This window comes from Patiria miniata, unplaced genomic scaffold (assembly GCF_015706575.1).
Source record: "Patiria miniata isolate m_02_andy unplaced genomic scaffold, ASM1570657v1 HiC_scaffold_18, whole genome shotgun sequence".
Lineage (NCBI taxonomy): Eukaryota > Metazoa > Echinodermata > Asteroidea > Valvatida > Asterinidae > Patiria > Patiria miniata.
Window position 1 is genome coordinate 9621231 of NW_024037056.1, and position 24868 is coordinate 9646098.

General features: G+C 41.3%; 1 protein-coding gene across 2 annotated transcripts; it reads left to right on the forward strand.

The window, feature by feature from the left end:
• The first annotated feature begins 2911 nt into the window (after positions 1 to 2911).
• Positions 2912 to 24550, forward strand: LOC119724530 (adhesion G-protein coupled receptor G6-like). Of its 2 annotated transcripts, XM_038195628.1 has the most exons (20): positions 2912 to 3222; positions 12253 to 12522; positions 13545 to 13811; positions 14480 to 14755; positions 15133 to 15381; positions 15521 to 15847; positions 16410 to 16685; positions 18789 to 19022; positions 19171 to 19275; positions 19515 to 19642; positions 19848 to 19991; positions 20103 to 20517; positions 20966 to 21156; positions 21309 to 21485; positions 21958 to 22091; positions 22229 to 22328; positions 22567 to 22732; positions 22879 to 22945; positions 23128 to 23398; positions 23878 to 24550. In XM_038195628.1, exons 1-20 carry the CDS (start codon positions 3120 to 3122, stop codon positions 24094 to 24096), a joined length of 4119 nt encoding a protein of 1372 aa, XP_038051556.1. In that variant the 5' UTR covers positions 2912 to 3119; the 3' UTR covers positions 24097 to 24550. The 2 variants fall into 2 exon arrangements, with proteins under 2 accessions (XP_038051556.1, XP_038051555.1); XM_038195627.1 differs by lacking the exon at positions 23878 to 24550 and having other exon boundaries at positions 21333 to 21485; positions 23128 to 23559.
• The last annotated feature ends 318 nt before the right edge of the window (positions 24551 to 24868 follow it).

Here is a 24868-nt window from a genome sequence, read left to right on the forward strand (position 1 = left end):
TAGATGGTCATAGAAGAAATTCGTCCTCGTGACGTCATCAGGTTTCAGGTTACGTCACATTAAAGATGCATTTTCCCCATAGGGTTAATTGTACACGTTTTAAAACAGTATACTTTGGCCCTTTCGTAAATGCGATCCATGCTAGACTTGGAACCCACTTAGACTACCACCCACGGATGGTCTTAGAAGAAAGTCGTCATCGTGGCGTCATGAGGTGTTAGGTTACATCACAATAAAGATGCACTGTTTCCCTATTGGTTTTGTACACATTTTTCTTCAAACTGATACACTTTTTAATTCTATACATGTATGTCTGATTGACTTAACACTTGTCAGACACTAGTAAGAGCAGCAGCCTAAGGTGGTCCCCAGTGAGTTCATAACGATGACGTCATCATGTGTCACGTGCCGTGAAATTAAATGAGCATTTCTTCGAATCGCTTTAACTTCGAAAGTACAAGTCCGATTAGATTAAAACTTTGTATGCACATTCACAGGGATGGTTTATAGATAAAAATTGAAGTGACGTCATCATCAAATGTCATATGACGTCGCTTAAAGAGGAATTTTATTCTTTTATAGGCCTATATCTACAGAACTATAATGTTGGACTTGACATGTACGTATTATAATGTGCTGTTATATAGATGACATTTACAGTGACGTCACTGATTGTTCGTCACGTGCACAGAGTATTTCAAATATCCGAAACAGCTTGTGTTTGTACACAAACACATTTCTAGTTATTTTTTATATTCATGAAGGGCAGACTAAAAGTCCAAAATGTATACCTTGTAGAGTGAATTCATCAAAACAATAACCTTCCGGGTTTCAAAAGAGGGGGACAAAAAAACCTGGGGGACAGAATTACCTGGAGGGGAAAAGAATTAACGGGCCAGGGAGGACACTTTTTCCTAGGTAATTCTGTCCCCCCGGACACTTTTACCGGGGGACAGAATTACCTTCCACACCGGCCGCAATTCCAACGTATCAGGCCGATACGCAGTACGCACGTTTGTACGTGGGGAGAACCATGCCGTCCGTCGGCCAGCCAGGCGTACCGGGTCACCCCGATGCGTTTGTGCAAAAAAGAATCGTACTTCGTAGTTTGAGATTTCAAGTTTTGAGATCGTCGCGATTTTCGCACATTTAACACAGGTATGTTTGTGTCAAATCATGGTCAGATTCAAGTGTGGAAAATGGATTTTGTTGGTGGCAAATAATTAAAAGTACTTGAAATGTTTGAAATTAGTCTATTATCAACCTTCATAATGGCAATAAAAAGGTTGAGGTCGGCAATTTGGCCGAAAAATTTCCAGGTCGGTCGGGTTACCGTAAACACACCATTTTTTCGTTTGGCCTTAGCAATACCCGTCGCACGAAAGTTTGACCGTTGCCTGCTTTCGCTGAGCAACCCTTTTTCTGTTCTCGGCTGAAATGTTTACAGCTCTATTGAAGGGCACGGCTCCCAACAACCAAACCATCGGGGTTTTTAACATCTAAAACAACAAACAAGCCACAAAAATGGCTTTTCCGTGCAGTGTTTGTTTTGACTTTAAACCGATTGCCAAGTTGGGACAGTTATTGATCCGGAATGGACACATCAAACCCGGATCTAAAATCATGCGATAGTCACTTCTTCCTGTTCTTATTATCTTGAGCACAGAAAAAATTAAGTAGCACATACATGTTCATTGTACAGCATTTTGTTGTGTGTACATTCAAACTTGACCATGAGTGATACTTGCCTCATGTGGCCTTAGATTAAAGAAGCCAATGTCGGTGAGCCTTTTAAAAAGCTATTCAGTGACCACATTTGGCAGCTGTAAGATTTTATGCTAAAACAAATCTTTTTAATCATTGCAACACCTTTAAGGTTTAAGTGTCCAAGCTGTTATAATACAGAAGACACCCGCTTTCCATTTATTTCCGAGGTCAATAGTTGATGCATTATGTTGTTCTTGACACTCAGCATTATAATTAAAGTAATAAAACTCCAAACAGCATGAATCCAAAAGTTGACATTTTGCTGAAAAGAAAAAGCATGAGGTTTATAAATAGTGATAATGCAAAAATATAGGGTGTCCAGTTCGTTTCTACCAGCCAAATGCATTAATATAAGCAGAAAGTATGTTTCATGACAAATTAATTTCGTAGCCCTTCAAAGCTGATTTACAACATACCAAATTGTTATGAAATTATTACGAAATACTTTACTTGACTGAAAGTGATATAGTCTCAACTATCCTGTGAAATCATGGCACCTGGTGTGCTATCATTTTGAAGACAAGTAGAATTTTTGTATCGACTTCCAACGATGTTGGGCCAACCACCGTTGAAAATATAACCTGACTTTTTTGTTTTAAAATACTGCCCCCAGTTCACCGAGTTAGTTCACATTTTGTTTGCAATCAGTTAAACATCCGCGAATGGGTGCAAGCCAGCTAGTTTGGTTCCTTGACCTGACAATTCCCCGGCGTCTATAAATTGCCCCGTTTTGTCTGAAGTAGGGTCAGGGAACCTACAAGAACAGCTTTTTGTTTTTATATTTTTTTCCCAGCATCTACGAACACAAAACTTTAAAGCAGGTCAGTGTACAATATTTGCTATAAAATACTAACCCCCAAAGCCATCCATTTCTGAAAATTACAGCAAAAGCAAATGTTGTATATTACCTTTAATTGTTCCACTGGCCACCATTGTTTTCATGCAGTCCTTGCCAAACATTCACGGACAGTCTGTGTATCCAGTCAATCAGGAAATATGTCTGTTTCTATTTCCTTCTCCAAACAGTCATACAAAAATTACAATGCCAGCTGGGCCAACACGGAAACTGGGGCATTTGGATGTGTTTCATGTCAAACTCATTTTGCAAAACAACTTAACGTCAACTTTGACATTGATTTTCCTTTAACCAACAATAGGCATGCACTGGTGTGTGACATCAACGGATGTGTGCTATCATATCCGGAATGTAAAGTCTGTACTAAACATTGTCTCCTCCTCATTTCTCATCTTGCAAGCAGCCAGTTTGGTACATGTTTTCATTGATAAAGACACCGGGAAAATGATCGAGTTCGTGAGAGTTTGGTAAATAAATAACTATACAGCAACTTGTCATGGACGCCATGTTCAACATAAGGTCAGGGAGTTCTATCTTTGTGACGTTTGCCATCCTCGCTTTTCTTGCCTTTGGATGCAAGTTCCAAGTGGTTGCCCTAGGTAAGTTAAATTCAATCAACTATTGCAGATCAATCAATTAGTGGCTGAGAAATTGGTAAATAAAAACAGACTCCGACTTGTCATGGACGCCAAGTTCAGCATTAGTTCAGGGAGATCTTTCTCTGTGACGTTTGCTATCCTCGCTTTCCTTGCCTTCGGGAGCTGGTTAATTAGGCAAAATGTGAGGCGTTCAGGCAAATTGAGACAGAACCAGGGCAGAAGTAGTCCAAGTGATCATTTGCGGGTATGAGGAAAGAGAATGAAATTGTCCATACATTACTGTTTGTTGCACTTCCGTTGACAAGTTATGACTGTTTAAAGTTGTTTTATATTGACATGTCAAAAAGTTAATATTTAGAAAAAAAGGCCTTTAAAGTTCGAGTGTTGTAGTCGTGGAAATGAAAGAAACTTTTTATCACAATTGTTTTCACTAAAGGTGTAGTACACAGTCTAACAAATTAACAAATATCAACAATCTGAAAAGAAAAAAATTGGAATCACCTTTCAATTCGTTTTTTTCCCCATTTTTCTCCGTTATGGCCTGTGCCCAGTTCTGTCTCATTTGGGCAGAATGTCTCACAAATAATATTTGGGAAAATAATTTTAACCGTTGACGATCCTATACTTGTATTGGTATTCGGTGTTACTTTTGTTTATCTTAAGGCTCTGGTTTTGTTTTGTGTTGATTGGAGAGTTAATGAAAATAATCCTTTTTTTTCACAATAATAAAACATTTTAGCTCGTCATTTTTAAATATTTAGCTCAGACTAATTTGTGACATCTGAGATTGATTCAAAAATACAGTATGGTGAAAACTACTTTTCATCCTTTATACTACTACTAATAATAATTACAATGCTTACTAATGCTATAATAGGGCGACTTTCCCATAGACTTGTGCACAAACCCAAACTGTCACCTAACCCAAGTTTACCTTATCCTTTTTGCATGAAATTCTGTATTTTTACCAATTGCACCACGAGGAATTGATCTAGATGGTTTGCGACACAAAAATTCCTTGTCATTAGGATTATTTCTAAGTATATGGTTTAAAGAAAAATGTGCACAAAACCTGTGGAGAAAAAAATGCATTTTGATCACGTCATGATGACGAAAATCTTCTCGGACCATCAGGGTGTTGGTGTAAGTAGGCTTATGTGCCAAGTCTAAAGTCGATCGGATTAACAAAAGTGCCAAAGTGTACTGGTGAAAGAAAAACGTGTACAAACCCTGTGGAGAAATGTCTTTAAAAAAAAAAATAAGGGAGGGAGAAAAAAAAAAGAAAAAAACAAATAATCTGGATAGCTAAAGGTTGGAATCGACATTTCTCTTAAAAGACGCCCGATCATGAGTACGGAGGGAAACAACCAACGGGCGAGCAGTTCCAAAGAGACACAGAACGTGGGAAAAGCTATTAAATTAGTATATGTTCTACATATCGGCACCGCTAGAGTGCATGGGTGGGAGGTAGCAGAGAGCCGGGTTAGACGCTCTAACACCCTGACAGGAGGATTCAAGTCAAACAAACTTGTGGAACAATTTCCATTGAAATATCTGTCGAACAGACTGACGGTGGCTACTGGAATGTAATGATTAGCCCAACTCCTCACCAACCAAATTAACGATTCGCTTCTGCACCTGATCTAAAAGAGAAAAATGGCAGGCAGAAGCTCTTTCCATATATGGGAACAAGATTCCATCCGGGGACGTATATAGTTGTCTTATACTAGTGCAGAATATCCTCAGGGGGAAAAAACTTCTGAGCTCGATAGAGACAGTCGACTCGCATGGAAGCACTCTTAGCGATACCGTACCTGAGGTATACTTCTCAGTGTTGGAGGTCTCGACCAAAGTCTTTTTCTGGGTTCGAGACTAGTCCCGAGACCATTTTTTTGAGGTCTCGACGATTTTGAGGTCTCGGAATGTTGTGGTCTCGGTCTCGACTCCAAATGTCTCGGTCTCGGACAAGAGTCTCGGATCAAGACCTTGACGAGGCCCGTTAAATATTTCAGTGTTTAAAGACAATTGTTCGATTAACCGCTTATGGAGTCGACACTGTATCACCAGGGCAAATCATAACGCATAGTGCATGTCAAAAGAATTTCCGCAGGGAGAGCACGCTTATCGCTAGCATATCGCCGCTCAGTTAGTAGCATTACTGTTTGTCAAAATCCATTTACAAACAGGATGTTGTGACGTCCGTCACGTGCGTGCATTGACTGATGGCGACAACTATAGACTGTGTGAAAAATACATTGCACACTGCACGCACGGTGGATGTGTGTAGTCTCTGCATAAATAATGAAAGGTTTGCGGAAACACCATGTGCGAATAATTTCTCAACTAAGAGAATGGTTCTGAAAAGAACCAGAGGTATAAACTCGACGTTCCGGTCAGTATGCTCTGACCGTCTTCAGGAGAGGTCAGAGCATACTGACCGGAACGTCGAGTTTATACCTCTGGTTCTTTTCAGAACCATTCTCTTAGTTGAGAAATTATTCGCACATGGTGTTTCCGCAAACCTTTCATTATTTAGTATCTTCACCATGCAAAGCCTCAAATCTTACTTAGTCTCTGCATGTAAACATCCATGCTGAAAGGTTCTCGCTCGTAGTATTACGGTGTAACGTTAATATTTCAGAAATTATTTTGAGTTGACGTTTAATTATCATAAAGTGCTGTCTTGTCGAATTAGAAATTATGTCAAGTAATTCGTTAAACATAAATTTTGCTTTTTAAGGAGCATGATTAGTTTGTGGACAAAACATCAGGAAAACGAAAGCACTCATCGGCTACCAACAGATTTTGTTTCAGTCAGAAGCGTATTACCGACTAGACTTAATTAGTACCAAGTCGGCTATTGTTCACGTACGTACGGTACCGGTTCCACGCACGCAAAATATCACTGCAATGCGCGAAGCCTGGTTCCCAGACCAAATGATGCTGACTATTGATGTTCAATAACCGACTTGGCGAAAACGTTTTCTATTTTGACACAACATATGGGAGTATTTTGAATCACTGGCGAATTCTATGCGAGCACTCTCATTACTTGTGCTTTGTGTCATATCACAAGTATATCACAATGATACATTTTATTTCTATACACAATTGAACAAGCTGAGTGATTTGGCCGTTAAAACGTCGCCCGATCTGCAAACATGTCCCGACGTATTGAGAAGAACTTTCCATATAACGGAATGAACGAGTCCTCATTTGCATTGCAGTGCGCTTCACGAATATATGAATAACGGTGGAGAACGTAACCTTCAAGTCGTTAGATATGTGACATATCTAGTCGCAGCCCGGCCGATTAGTACTAGTCTTATACTAGATGGTGTTCGACTGAAGTTCACAGACAAAATACGATATCAAGTCTAATTACCGACCAGGCAGAGACGAGTTCGGCCTTGCGTCTAATAATAGTTATTTTCATGTTAAAAAAGTAATCAAATTATCAGCAAGCTTTGACTTGAGTAGGATTGAAGCTGAGTGATCTATTTCGGTCCTCAAAGTTTTCATGGAACTTGGGCGCCGCCATCTTGGATTGAGTGTGCCCTCGCACGTTATTTATTTATGTATTTATTAATTAATTAATTATTTTTTTTAATGAGGTCTCGGTCTCGGTCTCGGATGGGGAAGTCTCGGTCTTGGTCTCGGACTATGAGGTCTCTGTCTCGGTCTCGGCCTCGGACTTTGAGGTCTTGACTCCTATACTTCTCCTAGTTTACACATTTGGACTGGCAATGAGGTCACTAGTGCACGTCTATGCGCCCAAGGGACTGTGAGTGACCACAAGCCCGATGGGGCGTAGACGTGCACTAGTGACTGAATTATGCCAGTCCATTTGTGTTTTATAACTCACCTCTGTCCAAAATATAAAATAAGAAAAGAAGTATTTCAGGGTTTGATAATTGAACTGTTTTAATTCAACAATTACCTCATAAGCAATTTAACTATAAGCAATTCAACTATTATTATTAAAAGGAACGGATTGTTGAGTATAGTGCCTGATCAGGTAGACTTTATGGGCCAGCCCAATCTCCCTCAATGTGGAAACTAGAGTTATTTGTCAGAATTGCTGTATGGCACCATAAGTCATTGCGTAAGTCATGATTAAGGGGCAAATTTGGGGACTTTTTTTTGTGTTTTGTTTCAGTGAAAATTTAGGACGCCATCTTCGATTTCTAAAATTGCATGACATCATCACTTTGCTGCATTAAAGTAAAGAAACGCTGTACGGACAAAATTGCTCAAGTTTATTACGTTATGTCCGGCCATTGGTATCCGGAAATTACGCGCGCGCGATATCTTGACGCGCGTCTAGTTCACGCTGACGCAAATTTCATGCACTAGCCTATATTAGTGAACCACACGTGACCGCGTTTCAGCCAACCTGGATAAAGAACAAGCAAGAGGTGTGTTATAGCTAGTATTAGTGGATATGTCGAGCGCGAGAAGGCGTGATAGTCCGGTACATCAGGCAAAGTCGACGAACCCATATGAATGTTTTCACTGAAGGTTATCAACCAGTCGTTTCCCCATCTCAAAACTTTCTATAGATCCCGGTTAAGTGAGTAGGCCACTTCACTGCGAGAAGTATTAGAGGAGTTCATAGGACAAACACTGTAGAGGGTTGAATGCAAGTCGTCAGCGTACATAGCGAGCTGAGACAATCGGGGGGATCGTTAATTATCCTCAACCCTCCATTATCTGCGCAGGTATTAAATGCTTGCATACGCGCGCGCGTTGTCACACACTAATTGAACGAAAATGCGTAGAAAAAGGACGCGTAGCTTTAGGGGGTCTGACGATATGCAAGAAAGAGAATGGGACCAAGGACCGAGCTCTGAGGAACACCAGAATTGACTGTGCGGGTAGGGAGAAGATTGACCTTTAAGGACAACTTTCAACTTGCGGTTGGATAGGAAATTTGAGATGATAGACGACATTCCACCTGCCACACCATTTGATTCCAGCCTGAGCTTGTAGAGAAGACCACTATGCCAGACTTTGTCGAAGATCAAATTTGAGATGATCAATGCTACAACAAGAGCTCCACCCCTGTTTTTAATGCCCTATTAAAATTGGTCAGTAATTAGGACAGCAGATCACCAGTCGAGCGGGAATGGTGAAATCCATACCGGCAGTCAGTGAGAAAGTCATTGTCCTCCGGCTCCGAGTATCCAATGATCATTCAAAGCTCTTGCTAATTTTTGGAAGCAGACTAATAGGACGATAATTAGTAGATTCAAAACTCGCCAGCTTACAAGCACCCTTGAAGATAGGGACAACGCATGCCACTTTCCAAGATGAAGGAAACACTGATTCAGACAAGCACATGTTAAACACCTTGGCAAGAACAGAAGAAAGTTCAACACATTTTCAATAACAAGGATTCCATTAGGGCCTTGGAGGCATCCAAGGTGTGAATGATGCGGGCAACCTTTTTAGGGTGATAAAAGGATCATCGTGTGTCACGTGACGATGCATATTATACAAGTAATAAAGTAATGAAACCCCAAACTGTATGAATCCAAAAATTTACATTTTACTGAAAAGAAATAGTATGAAGTTTATAAATAGCGATAATGCAAAATAAAAGGGTGTCCAGTTCTTTTCATACAATCCAAATGCATTGATATAAGCAGAGGGTATGAATCATGAACAATTTATTTCGTAGTCCTGTCAAGGTGATATACAACATTTACAATTGTGCAAAAAAGTAAACTACCAAATTATTATGAAATACCTTACTTAACTGTAAATGATTACTAGTCTCAACCATCCTGTATATTCATGGCACCTGCCGTGCTGTCATTTCCAAGACAAGTGGAATTTTTGTATTGATTTTTAACGATGATGGGCTGACCATCGTTGGAGAAAAAAAGCTATTTAAAAAAAAATATTTTGTCTCTTTTTTTTCGAAATCTGCCCCTAGTTTACCGAATTTAGTTAGTTTACATTGTGTTTGCAGTTAGTTACACAACGAACGGGCGCAAGCCAGCTAGTCGGGTTCCTCGACCTGAGAATTCCACGACGTCTATAAATTGCCCGTTTTGTTTGAAGTAAGGCCGGGAACCAGACTACTTTTACAGGCTTTTCGTTCTTGTTTTTGTTTTCCAGTATCTATGAACTCAAATCTTTCAGCAGGTCAGTGTGTACAATATTTGCTATAAAATACTAACCCCCAAATCCATCCACTTCTGAAAATTACAGCGAATGTTGTATAGTTTCTTTAACTCTTTCAGTGGCCACCTTTTAAAGTATTTTTTTATGCAGTCTTAACCAAAAATTCAGACACTGCGCATTTTAAGTCAATCAGAAAATATGTTTGTTTCTACTTCCTTCTCCACACAGTCCTACAAAAAATACGATGCCAGCTGGGCCAACACGGAAACTGGGGCATTTGGATATGTTTCATGTCAAACTCATATTGCAAAACAATTTAACGTCAACTTTGACATTGACTTTCCTTAAACCAAACAATAGGCATGCACTTGTGTGTGACATCTACAGATGTGTGCCAATGGGGAACCGTTGGTGTTTCCACTGTTCAAAGACACTTTTAAAATAAAAGACAAGTTGGACAAGACACCTGAACATATTTACAGTGTCATTTAGAGTATACTGAAAAATTCGACTCACATATTTAGCAAGTATTTATTTTCAAAGTGTCATTTAGAGTACATGTATACTGAAAAATTCGACTCATCTATTTCGCAAGTATTTATTTTCTGAAGAATTTGTGGACTTTTTCGATGTTTTTTTTAATGCATTTTTCAAAAATAAAAAATAATTAAAACAAAATCCAGGCGGCCTCCAAAAAGGAGGCGGGCGGGGACGAGAAACATGGGTTTGTTTTTACTTTGTCTTCTAATAAAAGCCTTTTGGTATGTTTTTTTTGGCATTGATTTCAACACCTCACCCGTCCCCTTTGGAAAATCCTGGAGCCGCCATAATCGTGTAACAAACGGGGGTTATGTTTTAATGATTGGACTGTTAGAATTGTTTGTGTGTGTAATGGAGGCCCGACCTTCAGCTTCCTGTACCGTATCGAGAAAGTCATTTTAACGCATGACCCAATGATTAGTGATAACGCTAAGTAATAGTCAATATCAAAAAAGAAAGAAACACGCTTTACATGTCAAAAGACATCACAGACCACTGTCCAATATAAAAAAAAAATCAGAAAGACAGGTAAAAACAGTCATAAGATAAACTGCATTAATTAACAGTAAGTAAAGTAAAGTCTGTCCCGAGCCAATATGGCCCATCAGGCCGACGTTTATGTCCGGTTTCAGTGGCATAAAACGATTGAGAATATTTCTATTCCCCTTGGATGGGATGCCAGTCTAGCTAATGCAGGTACCCATTTATACTCCTGGGTGGAGAGAGGCAAGTGGGGATGAAGTGGCTTGCCCAAGGACACAAAGTATGGCCAGCAGCTGGATTGAACTATATTCAAACCGTTACGGTTGCAGGAAAGTTTAAAATGGCTGCCATCTTGAAAAAGATTAATAAATACAAAATAAAAAGCGCCTTTTCCTCTTTTTTTTTCAAAAACCCGGACGAGAAACATGTTTTTTTAATTCGGCCTAATAGGCAATGAAACCATATTTCCAATTTTGACGGCGTTATTCAGAAAACGTACGTACTAATTAAGGAAATTAGATTTTCTTTTATGATTATTTTTTTTTTTCATTTGGACGGGTAGCCAACGCAACCGCTCCCTCGTATCCGCCCTGAACTGAATCCCATTTCTCTTTAAATGTGCATCTCAGACTTTCCAATTGTTTTTTTTAATTGGGAACCGAAGCTCCATAATTCTAACATTTAATCCATTCCAGTACCAGTGCGCCTTGTAGACGGTAGTGTACCCTCTGAGGGGAGAGTGGAAGTTTACTATCAAGGACAATGGGGTACTAACTGTCACAATAACTAATGGAGCATACACCCGGCCAATGTAGTCTGTCGACAGCTTGGATATTTACCTCCTGTGGTAAACTTGCACGCTCACTTAGGTCAAACAACAGCACCAATACTCTTTCATGACGTCGTATGTACTGGAAGTGAATCCAGCATTGATCAGTGCAGTCACAGGGGATGGGGGAATGTTGAAGGTTGTGATGGTAGTAGCGGCATTGGTGTAAAGTGTTCTCCTACACGGGGTGAGTTGCTGATAAACATTTAACAACAAATTTAATTTAAATATAATGAGTCGATTAAATAATAAAAAATGTTCACAATTTCATGTGAAGCCTCACATATAGGTGCCTATATAGAAATCACTTTGTTAATGGTTAATTGTGAATTCCCAACCATTTGAACAGCATATCTTCATTTTAAAAATGCTCAGGGATACATATTGCATACATAAAAATTAACTAAAATAACATATAGATTTGTTTAAAACTGCTGCGATATCATGATTCAGTCTTGTTAATTGGGCGAAAATATCCGTTATGTTTCTTATATAAAAAAAACTGCGCTCCCCCCCCCCCCCCCGCCCTCTATCATAGTTTGCCAAGCTGATGAGACAATACCGAATGGTCGCCTTTAGAGATAGAGGTAGTCATGAATATAATTAATAAACAAAACAATAATAAATACACAATTCAGGTAACCAGAAGATGCGACGGTGTTGCACCCTCATCATAAATGGGGCTCTAGTTAAATTTAAAGGGGCATGGTGTGTCATGGCTGCCATAAGCCAACTACATCTTGCCAAAGGTATCAACTGATGTATAAACTCATTGCTAAAACGTAACTACGGATAAATGCACTTGGCATCATTTAATTTAGCCATGTATAGGGCAAACGTGTTGCAGACCGACCGACCCTTCTTCAAAGGCAACATAACATGAGAACCATAGAAATATATATGGACGCCATTACCTTTATGTATTTTTATGTACCAGCTTATATACACAAGGAGAACATCTTATTTTACAGACGTGTTGACTAACTGAAACTGAAATTTGATAATGTAACATCATGTGTGATTGTTGTCTTAATGTTTCGGTACAGACACTGAGCGCCCCGTCATCACATGCCCATCCGATGAGACGATCGAGACGGATCCTAACCAGAACTTCGCAACATTAACCCTCCCCAACGCAGCCTCTGCATCCGACAACAGCGGATATTTCGAAATCACCATTGACGTAGATGGTTCTACGCACCGTGTTAATGACACTGTCAGTTTGAGCATTGCAAACTCTCCACACGTATTGCTATACACTGCGAGTGATGTGATCAACAACGTTGCATCGTGCCGCACGCAAATCACCGTTCGTGGTAGGCCATCATTACACGAAATACACTCAAAATAGTGAAATAACAATGAGTTCAAATGCAACCTTTCAATTTCAGCTGCACCCGAAGTGCCAGCCTACCTTCCTCGTTGTGACCGATCGACAAACTGACCAACTGACTGACTGACTGACATATTAACCGGCCGATCAACCAACTCACTGGCTGGCTGGCTGGCCGGCTCCCCGGCTGGCTTCCCGGCTGGCTGGCTGGCTGGCTGGCTGGCTGGCTGGCTGGCTGGCTGGCTGGCTGGCTGGTTGGTTGGCTGGCTGACCTGCCAGGTGGATCAGACGATCGCGACCGTAATATTTGCACTACCATATGGTCGCCCTTAGAGGTATAGGTAGTCATAAATAAATTAACAAATACAACAAAATGAATACAAAATTCAGACAATCAGGATCTGTGTTGTATAACAACGGTAAAATAATGCCATTTTTTTACGCGAAGTACGGCGTATAATAGCAACCAGTGTAATCCCAGAAGATGTAACTGTGTTGCGCCCTCATCATATTAGAGGTCTCTAGTTTACCTTTAATGGGGCATAGTGTGTCATGGCTACCAATACAGCTAAAACGTTATTGAGCTGCATGATGCAGATAATATCATGCAGACCGACCGATCGACCGACTGACTGACAAAATGACAAACTGACCATCCCACTAGAGCTTATCGGCCCACCAACTGACCGATAGACTCAACGACCAATGACGCATTGACCATCTTATCACTGACTGATCGACTGACTGACCAACTTGCCGACCCACCGACCGACATATCAACAACCCACTGACCGACACAACGACTCCACAACCCACCATTTAATTAAACGACCAACCACTGACCGACTGACTGACTGAATGGCCGATTGTCACATCGTCCTGGATCCACCGACCCACCCACCACCCACTGAATGACCCATCAACTGACTTCACACGCTATGTGTGAAGTCAGCTTTCATCCCGTCTGCATGAGTTTGTTTGAAGATTAACAATGTTTTGTTTCAGACACTCAGCTGCCGGTCATCATCTGCCCACCCTATCAGACCATCGAGACAGATCCAAACCAGAACTTTACTACGGTTACCCTACCTGATGTAACCTTCGCTTCTGACAACAGTGGATGGTTTGACATCGCCATTTACGTGGATGGTTGGTACAGTGTTAATGACTCTGTCAGTTTGAGCACTGCCAACTCCCGACACGTATTGCAATATGTTGCAAGAGATGCTGGCAACAACGTCGCACAATGCCTCATGCAAATCACTTATAAGGGTAAGCGGAAAAAAAACGATAAAATGTAATGGGATAAATTACTATAGACGTATGACGTTTTTGTTATCCCGAACCGTTATGTTTTGTGATATTGGCCTACAGTCCCTGTTAAGTCAAAAGTAATGCGTTCAATTCAGACTCGTTTCTCAGTTTGTTTGACCGAATGCAGTCAAAGGAATATATTTGTATGTGAATAGAAATTACACAAAGGTGTTTGTGTATGCACTGCTTCAGGTTTGATGATGTCACAACAATTACCTACCATTTAACGTCAACAAATTGAGCTGATTGTGTATTGATCGTTGGGTACTTAATCGTTGATTTCTAGCACACACAAAATGGTTCTATGATTATTCTTCTCGTCTGATGACTTCGTCGTTTTGAAACTTCGCAAAATATTTTTTTTTGAAATTTGTTTAACAGCAATTTCTGCTGACTTTTGATGCAAAGCGTGTTCTTCAGAGAGTTTCCTCTGTGTTAAGCATCCTTTCCTGAACATGTTAAATATTGTTTAGATTGTAATAAAATATTTCCTGTTTCACTTTTTTTTCATTTATCATGTTAATCCGGTGGTAAAGGGCCAATCGACTTTAAACACAAAGCAATACTCTCGTGTCCGGTGGCGAATAATAATTGGCATGAATTGGATTATTCACGTTTTCTTTCAGATACTCAGCCGCCAGAGATTTCCTGCCCATCCAATCAGACGATTCAGACAGATCCAAAGCAAAACTTCGCAACATTTATCTTACTCGACGCAGCCTCTGCATCCGATAACAGCGGATGGTTTGAAATAGTCATTGACATAGCTGGATCTTCGTATGAGTATCATGTCAACGACAGAGTCAGGTTCGATACTGAGCAGTCCCTCTATGTAATGCAGTACACTGCGAAAGATGCCAGCAACAACATTGCCACCTGCATCACGCAAATCACTGTCATAGGTAGGCAGTTATTTCCATTTCTTACACCCGAACACTTTTAACATAGAAACATTTTTTTTTTTTTTGAAATAAAAACTAAGCGCAATCATTACCCCAAAACTGAGTCGCATTTCCTCACAAGTGACGTTTCAAAACATGCGGCGTATTTGTTTCTGGTAATGGAAAGTAATGTTTGTAGTAGACGCTGCAGATTTGTTAGCCTACACTCCTCTGCGTATTCGTCTGTAAGTGAGGCGTACGTGAATAAAACGTAGTCACGCTTGATACAACCATATTGTAAGAAACCACGTCGCACGATCAATTAAAACGGTTGTGTCAAGTGAACCGGCCACGTGCCCACTTCTTGTTCTCTGTTTGGTGAACTTTTTGCGCCACAGATCTGACCCCACCTACTTTCACCACCGGTTGCCCGGGCGACATTTATCGTCTAGTGGACCTCAACATAGAATCAGTCCCCGTGGCGTGGCCTGTCGTGACAGCATTAGATCCGAACTCGCCGTTGCTATGGAACGCCAGCCATCACCCTGGTGACATGTTTCCCGTTGGTAATGTTACCATGGTAACCTACACAGTCGCAGACCAAGACGGTAACGTTGCGTCTTGTAACTTCACGGTTGCAGTGACAGGTAGGTACCCATCTCCAAAACAAACAAAAACACTTCTACATTTCTATTCTGTTTCATAAATTTTCTCAGTTTGAAATTACTTTATAAGACATTTTATAAGATTTGCACACAACATGGTGTCATCGTTCTCACTTTGCAGGGGTTGAACTTCGCTGTCCGGCCGATATCACAGCTGCCACTGATCCGGGAAGTAACGACACTTCTGTTTCGTGGGCAAAACCCCGAGTGATCTTCAGTTCACCTCAGGGGCAGGGTACCAGTGGGATGCATTTTGATCAATTGTCATCAGGAGACCACTTGATTGCCAGTGGTAGTGGTGGCATATACTCCCGTGATGATGGAGGGACAGCAATTCTGTTGCTTTCGGACAACTATCCTGGGGAGTCCTTCGGTATCGGATCGACTCCCGTTTTCTACCAGGTAGAGGGCACAAAGATCGAATGCGATTTCCTCGTCACTGTCGAAGGTAAAACAAAAAATAGACTGCTGCTTCGGGTACCATTTTTCTTTGACTTTCTACTATTCGCGCATGATACTGCTTTACATTTGGCCTATGTGTGGTATTAGAAACAGTCATTAAATTTATTGAACACATAATAAACAAGACAGACTAGCTGTTTCCAGAGTGCACTGACCTCTATTCAACCGATTCAAAATGGCTGTGCACTGGGAGATTTCATCCATTTGTTCAAATGGGCTGGATTTAGCCCTTTAATTTGTGTCACATGGTAATCCCTTTGCAAACTATTGGGCCAGAGGGAGACGTACACAAGTTCTACTCACAAGTTACAGTCAGTCAGTGAGACAGTCAGACAACAAAGAGAACTAGTGGCTACTCCCTGCCGGAACCAGCAAACAAAATAGGTTTAAACTGGACATTATATACCGAACCGCAATATAACACACAGGTGTTTTTATTAGACACCCTTTATACTTCCTGTAGCGCCCAAAACCGCTGGAGCACTCTGTGATTTTATTGATTCTTTGGTGAATAAACACAGTGTATTACAATGTTTATACCATTTTAGATAACGAGCCTCCTACGCTTGACGACTGTCCAGCTGACGTCATCATCCCTGTCAGCTCATCGGCCAATCAGGTGCATCACAGGTGGACTCCTCCAATGGTCTCTGACAACTCTGGTCGTCAAGTGGATGTGACGTTCAGTTGCTTAGCAGCCACAGCCAGTGACTGCGACCAAGCTGGAAATGGAACGTTTTCAGTCGGAGTTTCCACAATTACGTACAGAGCTGAAGATGCGTCTGGGAATGAGAACGCTTGCACGTTTACTGTGACGGTTACAGGTTTGTGTCCAGTGTACAGACTCTTTGGATTTGGTTTGCAATTCAGATCTCAATGACTCCATTATGTTTTTGGTTAGTTTCATCGGCTTGGGTAAAATTGTGTCCCTCTAATATTGCAGCCCTCACTTAGTTAGTCGTATATCAATTGTACAAAGGAGATATGTCTGTTGGCACTTGTAAATAATTATTTTGTTTTGTTTTCTCAGCTGTGGAATTCGTTTGCCCAGCCAATATCTCGGTAATAGCGATTCCTGGCTTGAACAGTACCAGTGTTAGCTGGTCGGAACCGGATCTAACTGGATGGGACGGACCTACAAACTTAACTTCAAGCTCAAATCCTGGTGTTGAGTTGTTGATAGGAACTCACCGAGTAGACTTCCAACAATATTTTGAGGCATATAACCTGAACTTGGAGTGTTCGTTCTTTGTAGCGGTATTAGGTGAGAATTTTGAAGTATTTGAAGACTTGGCAAAGATAGTTCAAAGGGTTTGTTTCAACCCCTAAGCAGGATATCATTTTAAATCGATGTTTAACATTAACTGAGTGACAGATTGGTATAAAAAATATTGTCGTGCTGGACATAAGATACAGAATCGTGATAAGACACACTGGCTACTAATTACAGTCAATATGTTTTTACCATTCTAGACAACGAGCCTCCTCAGCTTGATGACTGTCCAGCTGACATCATCATCCCTGTCAGCTCATCGGCCCATCAGGTCCATCACAGGTGGACTCCTCCAATCGCATCTGACAACTCTGATCGTGAAGTGGATGTGACGTTCAGTTGCTTAGCAGCCACAGCCAGTGACTGCGATCAAGCTGAAAATGGAACGTTTTTAGTCGGAGTTTCCACAATTACGTACAGAGCTGAAGATGCGTCTGGGAATAAGAACGTTTGCACGTTTACTGTGACGGTTACAGGTTTGTGTCCAATGTACAGACTCTTTGGATTTGGTTTGCAATACAGATTGATCAATGACTCCATAAAACTTTTGGTTAGTTTCATCGGCTTGGGTAAAATTGTGGGCCCTCTAATATTGCAGCCCTCAATCAGTTAGTCGTATATCAATTGTACAAAGAGGATATGTCTGTTGGCACTTGTAAATAATTATTTTGTTTTGTTTTCTCAGATGTGGAATTCGTTTGCCCAGCAAATATCTCGGTAGTAACGAGTCCTGGCTTGAACAGTACCAGTGTTAGCTGGTCGGAACCGGATCTAACTGGATGGGACGGACCTACAAACTTCACTTCAAGCTCAAATCCTGGTGTTGAGTTGTTGATAGGAACTCACCGAGTAGACTTCCAACAATATTTTGAGGCATATAACCTGAACTTGGAGTGTTCGTTCTTTGTCGTGGTATTAGGTGAGACATTTGAAGTATTTGAAGACTTGGCAAAGATAGTTCAAAGGGTTTGTTTCAACCCCTAAGCAGGATATCATTTTAAACCGATGTTTAGCATTAACTGAGTAACAGATGGGTATAAAAAGTATTGTCGTGCTGGACATAAGATACAGAATCGTGATAAGACACACTGGCTACTAATTACAGTCAATATGTTTATACCATTCTAGACAACGAGCCTCCTCAGCTTGATGACTGTCCAGCTGACATCATCATCCCTGTCAGCTCATCGGCCAATCAGGTACATCACAGGTGGACTCCTCCAATCGCATCTGACAACTCTGCTCGTGAAGTGGATTTGGCGTTCAGCTGCTTAGCAGCCACAGCCAGTGACTGCGACCAAGCTGGAATTGGAACGTTTTCAGTCGGAGTTTCCACGATTACGTACAGAGCTGAAGATGCGTCTGGGAACAGGAACGGCTGTACGTTTACTGTGACGGTTACAGGTTTGTGCTCGATTCAATCTCTATATTTTAATTTGATTTGCAGTACAGATCTCATGGACACCAAGTATCTGCTTTAGTTTAGTTTCATTGGCAAGGGGAGAAACTTGGGCCATATTAGATTGCAGCCGTTTTCCACGTGTATAGTTTGTCGTATATTCCTATATAAATTAGAACAAATATTTCTTCCTCAGATGTACGCACTAGATCACGCTTTTGTACTTTGTTATAACTATTTGGTCTGTTTTCTTAGTTGTGGAACTCGTCTGCCCAGCAAATGTCTCAGCATTAGCAAGTCCTGGCTGGACCAGTACCAGTGTGAGCTGGTCGGATTCGGATCTAACTGGATGGGACGGACCAACAAACTTCACCTCAAGCTATAATCCTGGTGTTGAATTGTTGATAGGAACTCACCGAGTAGACTATCAGCAATGGTTTGCAGCATACAACCTGCTCTTGGAATGTTCTTTCTTTGTTGTGGTACAAGGTGAGATATTCCGAGTATTTGAAGAATCGCAAAAGATAGTTCAAATGGTTTGTTTGGACTCCTTTTCAGGATATTATATTAAAACAAACTTGAGCATTAACCAAGTGAGAGACTGGTGAAGGAACTGTTGGTCGTGCTTTCACAACAGGTCAGTGCCCAACCAACACAACCAGTGACGGTCTGAGATGGCCTGTAGCAGTAGCTGGATCCACTGCCAAGTCTGTACAGCGATGTTCACTGACCACTGCAAATGGTTTGACTTCAGAATCTCTCACAGTCTTTGAAACTTTCTCCCTGGTCCGAAATGTTCCTTGTTCTGCCTGATATATCTAAATTTCTTGTAGTCATCAACATCATCTCTCCACCTCTTTTTCGTTTGCTGTTTTTGGCCGGAAGTCTCAATTTTGGGGGGGTATTAATGTGTACAACTCAGTTCCTTCAGGAAAACTGTTTTGTTCACGTGAATTAATGTTTTGATCATTTTTTATGAAGCTGGTCAACCCATAGCTGTCCGGAACTGTTCAAAGTTTGAGCCGCCTCTGTACTTCCGATGGGACGAACAGGAGACTCGTGAATGCGGGGAAGTCCAGGAGGAAGTCTCTCTCAAAGACGTGGTGAAGGTAATTGTTGGGTTTTTTTTATCTTAGGACGTTAGTTGGTATGATGGCTCAATTTTCCAAAAAAAAAAACATTCAAATGGCGGCTCTTGCAGAGAGGATCTAGTTTATGACCGCACCGCAAGCAAATGAGTAATCAGAGGAGGTATTTTAAAAGACTTAAATATGAAGATACCATAATGTGACCATGAATCATACTCGTTGACAGGTTGAGGTTAGCAAAGGCAACGCAATCGAAGTGGCCGAGTTTCTTGCCAATCAGACGTCAGAGTCATCTAAGGAGGCTGAAGATGTTGAGGTGGTTGCCAATATTTTGAAGAACATCGCAAAAGCAGAATCGGGGGACACGGAGGTATGTTGAATTGCCATTCCAGACGGAAGACTTAAATGATTCAAAGAAGAACCAGTAATTTGGTAGTATAATCTGTATCTGAAATAAGTGATAATCTCGATTTTATTGAAGGTGACAGAACTAGTGCTAGAGACTGTCAGCAATGTCATCATGAGTGTTGGGCCTGAAACCTCTGATGACTCAGAGCCCACTACAATAGAGGCTAGTACCTCCTCAGCCATCGTTAAATCCGTGGAGACTCAAATCTCCCTGACACTTCAGCAAGAGGGTAAAGTTAGTATACGTCAGGACTCTATTCACGTGGAGGCGGTCAGTCTTGACCCAAACCAGGCAAGGAATGGACTCAGCTTCGTGTCCGTGAAACATTCCAATGTCACGCATCCTGCACAAGGGTCACCGCAAGAGGGCACCCTTGCTGGTACCAAGGTCGAGACTTTGAACTCCAGTGTGATACCGAAGGATCTCGATGTCTTGGCATCGGCTCGGTTGCCTGACAACATCATCGACTTGCTACAGTCCCCTTATGGTAAGTCCATCATTTATGATCAAAGACTATGTCAAGAATCGATACTTTGATTTTTCAAAAGAAGAGCCTTCGCGGTGATGGCATAGAGTCTACAGATGGTTTAAATCCAGCCGTTGATTGTGCTTGTGTTCCTCAAGAGACGCATTGCTGTACTTGAAGTGGAGTTAGGTGGACATGTTGAGATAAGGAAAAACACTTCGGTATGTTGAATGGGGATGACCAAGATAGTCATTTCACTGATCCAATCCTACAACATTTAAACTGTAAATACTTGTTAAAACTCACTAAAACATAAACCTCTGTATCAATTTTATAAGATCTTATAAAACTTTAAATGGAAGACACTACGAAACATCATCAATTGTATTGTTGATCACATTTTTTGCAGGGGAAATGAAAAACAACCAAGATGAGAAATTTACCTTTTTACTTATTTCTTCTAATGCAGATAACAGCTCTGCCAAGCTACAAGCCAGTTTCCTGATCTACGCTGATGACACGTTGTTTCAGTCTGCTTCAATCAGAGAGTATCGAGGGGAGGGTAACTCGACTCGTAAGGTCGCTGGATCTGTCGTCTCACTGACTGTGGAGAATGTTAAACTTGTCAACCTCACTGAACCAGTCGTGATTCAATTCAAGGTGATCATGAGATAATTAATATTCTGATGAAACAAGCGAAGATTTTAAAATGTAGACTACTTCATTATTTCAGTAGGGCATGTCTTGGCAATTTAACTTCAATGTCCAAGTTAATCATTTTAGATTTTACTCTCAATTGTGTAACCTTTTAGCGATCTTTCAATCTCGCTAATCAGGAGGAATCAAGCGAAGTCTACTGCGTGTCCTGGGACTTTGAGCTGGAAGATGGAGTCGGAGATTGGACAACAGATGGATGCGCGCTTACTGAAGTGACCAATAAGACAGTCGCGTGTAATTGCTCTCATGCCACCAATTTCGCAATCCTAGTGGTACGTGTAGGGTAATCTTATTGTGATCCAAACCACTAAAGCTTTTTCCCATTTAAGAAATGTAAAAAACGCAGGCTCGAGTGACTAGACTCCCGCAGGGCACAAACCAAAAGAGTACCCCTTTTAGTAATGAGGCAGCTTAATATAGGAGCAAGTTGAGAACTGGCTACACCTGGCTCTCTTTATGAAAAGGTCACACTACTTTGAGCAATACGAAAAGGGTAGGTCCGTTAAGGTAGGAAAAGAATGAGATATATTGACAAAAACAAAAGTTTTATGAAATATACTTGATTTTCCTGGGGTTTTTTTAAAATTATTTTCCAAATTCCTATCTTCAATGCCAACAAATTGTTTATTTTCATTCTTTATATTTTTTCCCACATCTGCAATAAGGAGATTGTTTACTTGATTGATTCATAAATGTTATTACGAATATTTTCTGGATTGGTAACTGGTTTGTCGTTTCTTTCAGGACGTGAAGGGCCAAGCACCTGATGATAAAGATGACACTCCTGCTAAGCGAGCGCTTGATATCATCAGCCAGGTTGGCGCTGCACTGTCAATCATAGCTCTTGCTATCACGCTGATCATATACTTAGCCATTAGGTAAGATAATGTAATGAAACGAACAGCAAATTTCAAGCCAACCATGTTTCTCTGTATAATTACTACCATTTGCACACCCGTATGTTCTTTTGTGTAGGTTTGTCTCTGTCACAAAAAAAATCTTTACTTTTTTAAAGGAAACTGCGGAGCGGCAAATCTCGTCAGATCTTTATCCACTTCTGCTTCTCTTTGTTCATGTTGTACATCGTGTTTCTTGCTGGTGTTGACAATGCTAAGGTTAGCATTTTACATAAGTATCTTTCACAACGCAGGCAACTTTAAAGTTAGTTTAAGGTGTGTATGTCTCCTTTGACCAAGAGACAGACGTAGCAAAGTCAAGTCGGTATTAAGGTCAGTGTCCATATCTTGAAAAACATTGATTGCACCCGTTCTTTGAACATTTCATTTTGCTTTTCAAACGATAATAGTACGTTATATGTTTGTAATTACATGTATATCTCCTTCAATTTAAAAGGGCTCTGGAGGCAGTTGTGTGTTTGTGGCTGCTTTACTCCACTACTTGACTCTGTCCACCATGATGTGGATGGCTGTTGAAGCCAGGAACATGTACGTCAGTACGGTGAAGGTGTTCCCAGAAGACACGCCTCGATATATGCTCAAGGCTTGCCTCATCGCTTGGGGTGAGTTTATGTCTCAGCTCAAACATCACTTGAAAACAGACAACAAGCAAATTATTATTATCAATATTGAGCCAAATCCTGGAGTAATGACATACGTTTATTAAAAAGTGTTTGCATTCCTTTAAGATTTTAATCTCCCTTTTTAGGTACACCATTAATTGTGTTGATAATCACATTGGCTGCAGCATCACATCACTATGCCAACGAGCATTAGTAAGTAAATTGATTCACCACCCCCTCCCCCCTCTACCTAATTATCTTTATATGAGGCGCGCCCTCTATTGAACAGAATTTTATTCCAGAAAAACCTGTAATATTTTTACAGGTAATTTAGCACTGTGTTTCAGCTGGTATTTCCTACCTAAACAAACAAAATCATTGTTCTACATTTGCAGTTGCTTCCTTGAACCTGGTCTTGTGCTGTACCTCGGCCTCCTTGTTCCAATTGGTCTGATCCTCATCCACAACATCATTACATTCATCTTGGTCATGCGCAGTCTCCTGAAGGTCAAAGAGGCATCTCGCTCACAGCAGATCTCTAAACGCCTCCAGAATGCCGTGGGAATCTCCGCCCTCATGGGACTGACCTGGTGTTTTGGGTTCCTTGCCATCAACGAGGCGGCATTTGCATTTCAGCTCATCTTCTGTCTGGCCAACTCTTTGCAGGTGGGTGTAGTTTCTTAGCGCCTATTTTGAGCACGGTACAGCCACACTTACCACACCTTTACTAACCTAATTGTAGCTCACGGGGATAGGGCCTTGTGGCTTCCTTTCAAGAACCCAGAGTTTATTTTACCGGTACTTTCATTAGATGTGCTGAAGTAGACTACCACTCCTCGGTCCTCCGTCGCGTATCTTTACCTACTCGTATCGATTTTCTTCCTACTTTCATCCTAACACGTCTGTGTTCTAAGGTGTATGGTGGGGTGATTTCTTTCTACAGCTTCACTGTGTAACTCTTTCCAAGATTTTGCTTAACAGATTTGTATCTCTGTCTTTTTCTCTTTAACTTACTATTTCAATTTTAAGTGTATCATGTTAACAATATGGGTGGGAACTACATAACCAACATCACTGTAAATGGAGAGACTCTCTTAGATAACCAAGCCCTTTGAAAGCGTCGTAATTATGTGTTCCAATTGTAGGGTGTGATTGTGTTCGTTATGTTCTGCGCTCGACGTGAGGAGGTCCGCACCACCCTGGCGCCCTACATGAAGCGCATCTGCTGCGGCCATGAGTGCCGCTTGCCAACATTGCATCCTGGAAAGTCTAACGAGTCGGAAATGATGTCCGCAACGGCTCACACTTTGCCGTCATCCGGGAAGACTGCGGAAATGGAGATCTCTGTGACATCACCGCAATAGGAAGACTACGTTGCAATTGTTAGGTACCGTGACCATTCAGCTCTGATATGAAAAGCCCCCCCCCCCCCCACCTCGTCCGGTCCAGAGCCAGTCCGGTCTTTAGCCCAGTATCGTCTGGTACATATGCCTGTCTCACCAGAAGTCCACAGCAGCACAAAAGAAGACTTATCGACTTGTGGCAAGAGATTGAAGGTTTGTGACAAGAGATTCAGGGCTTGTGATGGGGCTCTTTTTTTCGCTCTGCAGATAAAATCCTTCCAAATCCGTTGGTAATTTAGGGTTCCATTGAGTGAGAAACCGCATGGCAGCGGTTTTGGTCAGTGCCGACGAAGGTTTTCTATTGTTTCTATTGTTGAGGGATGAAACCACGAGCGGGTTTCGTCTTACCCCAGGTTGGAAGAGTTTCTGATCAGCCACCGGACCCGGTAGCTGAGCCGGTACGAAGGATTTTTGTGGAGCGAAGGAGCTTACCGAGGGGGGCTTTTCATACCAGGGCTGAATGGTCACATGCCCTTAGAAAGGTTCACAGTTAAGGTTGAGCCATGCTTGTTCCATGCATCTGTTGAGGTATGGGGTAGTTGTGGTATCAGGATTACAGTGAAGCAAAAATTTAAAGTGTTTAAGCTCCTTCAGCGTTATTCTATGTTAATCACTGAACTTTAGCCTGTGGTATTTCATTTTCGCAGAGGTTGGGGTTTCATCGGCAAAAAAAATCTGAAATACAAACACGTTTTTTTCTCCTTATACTTTGCCTCCGTTAAATCAAAATGGG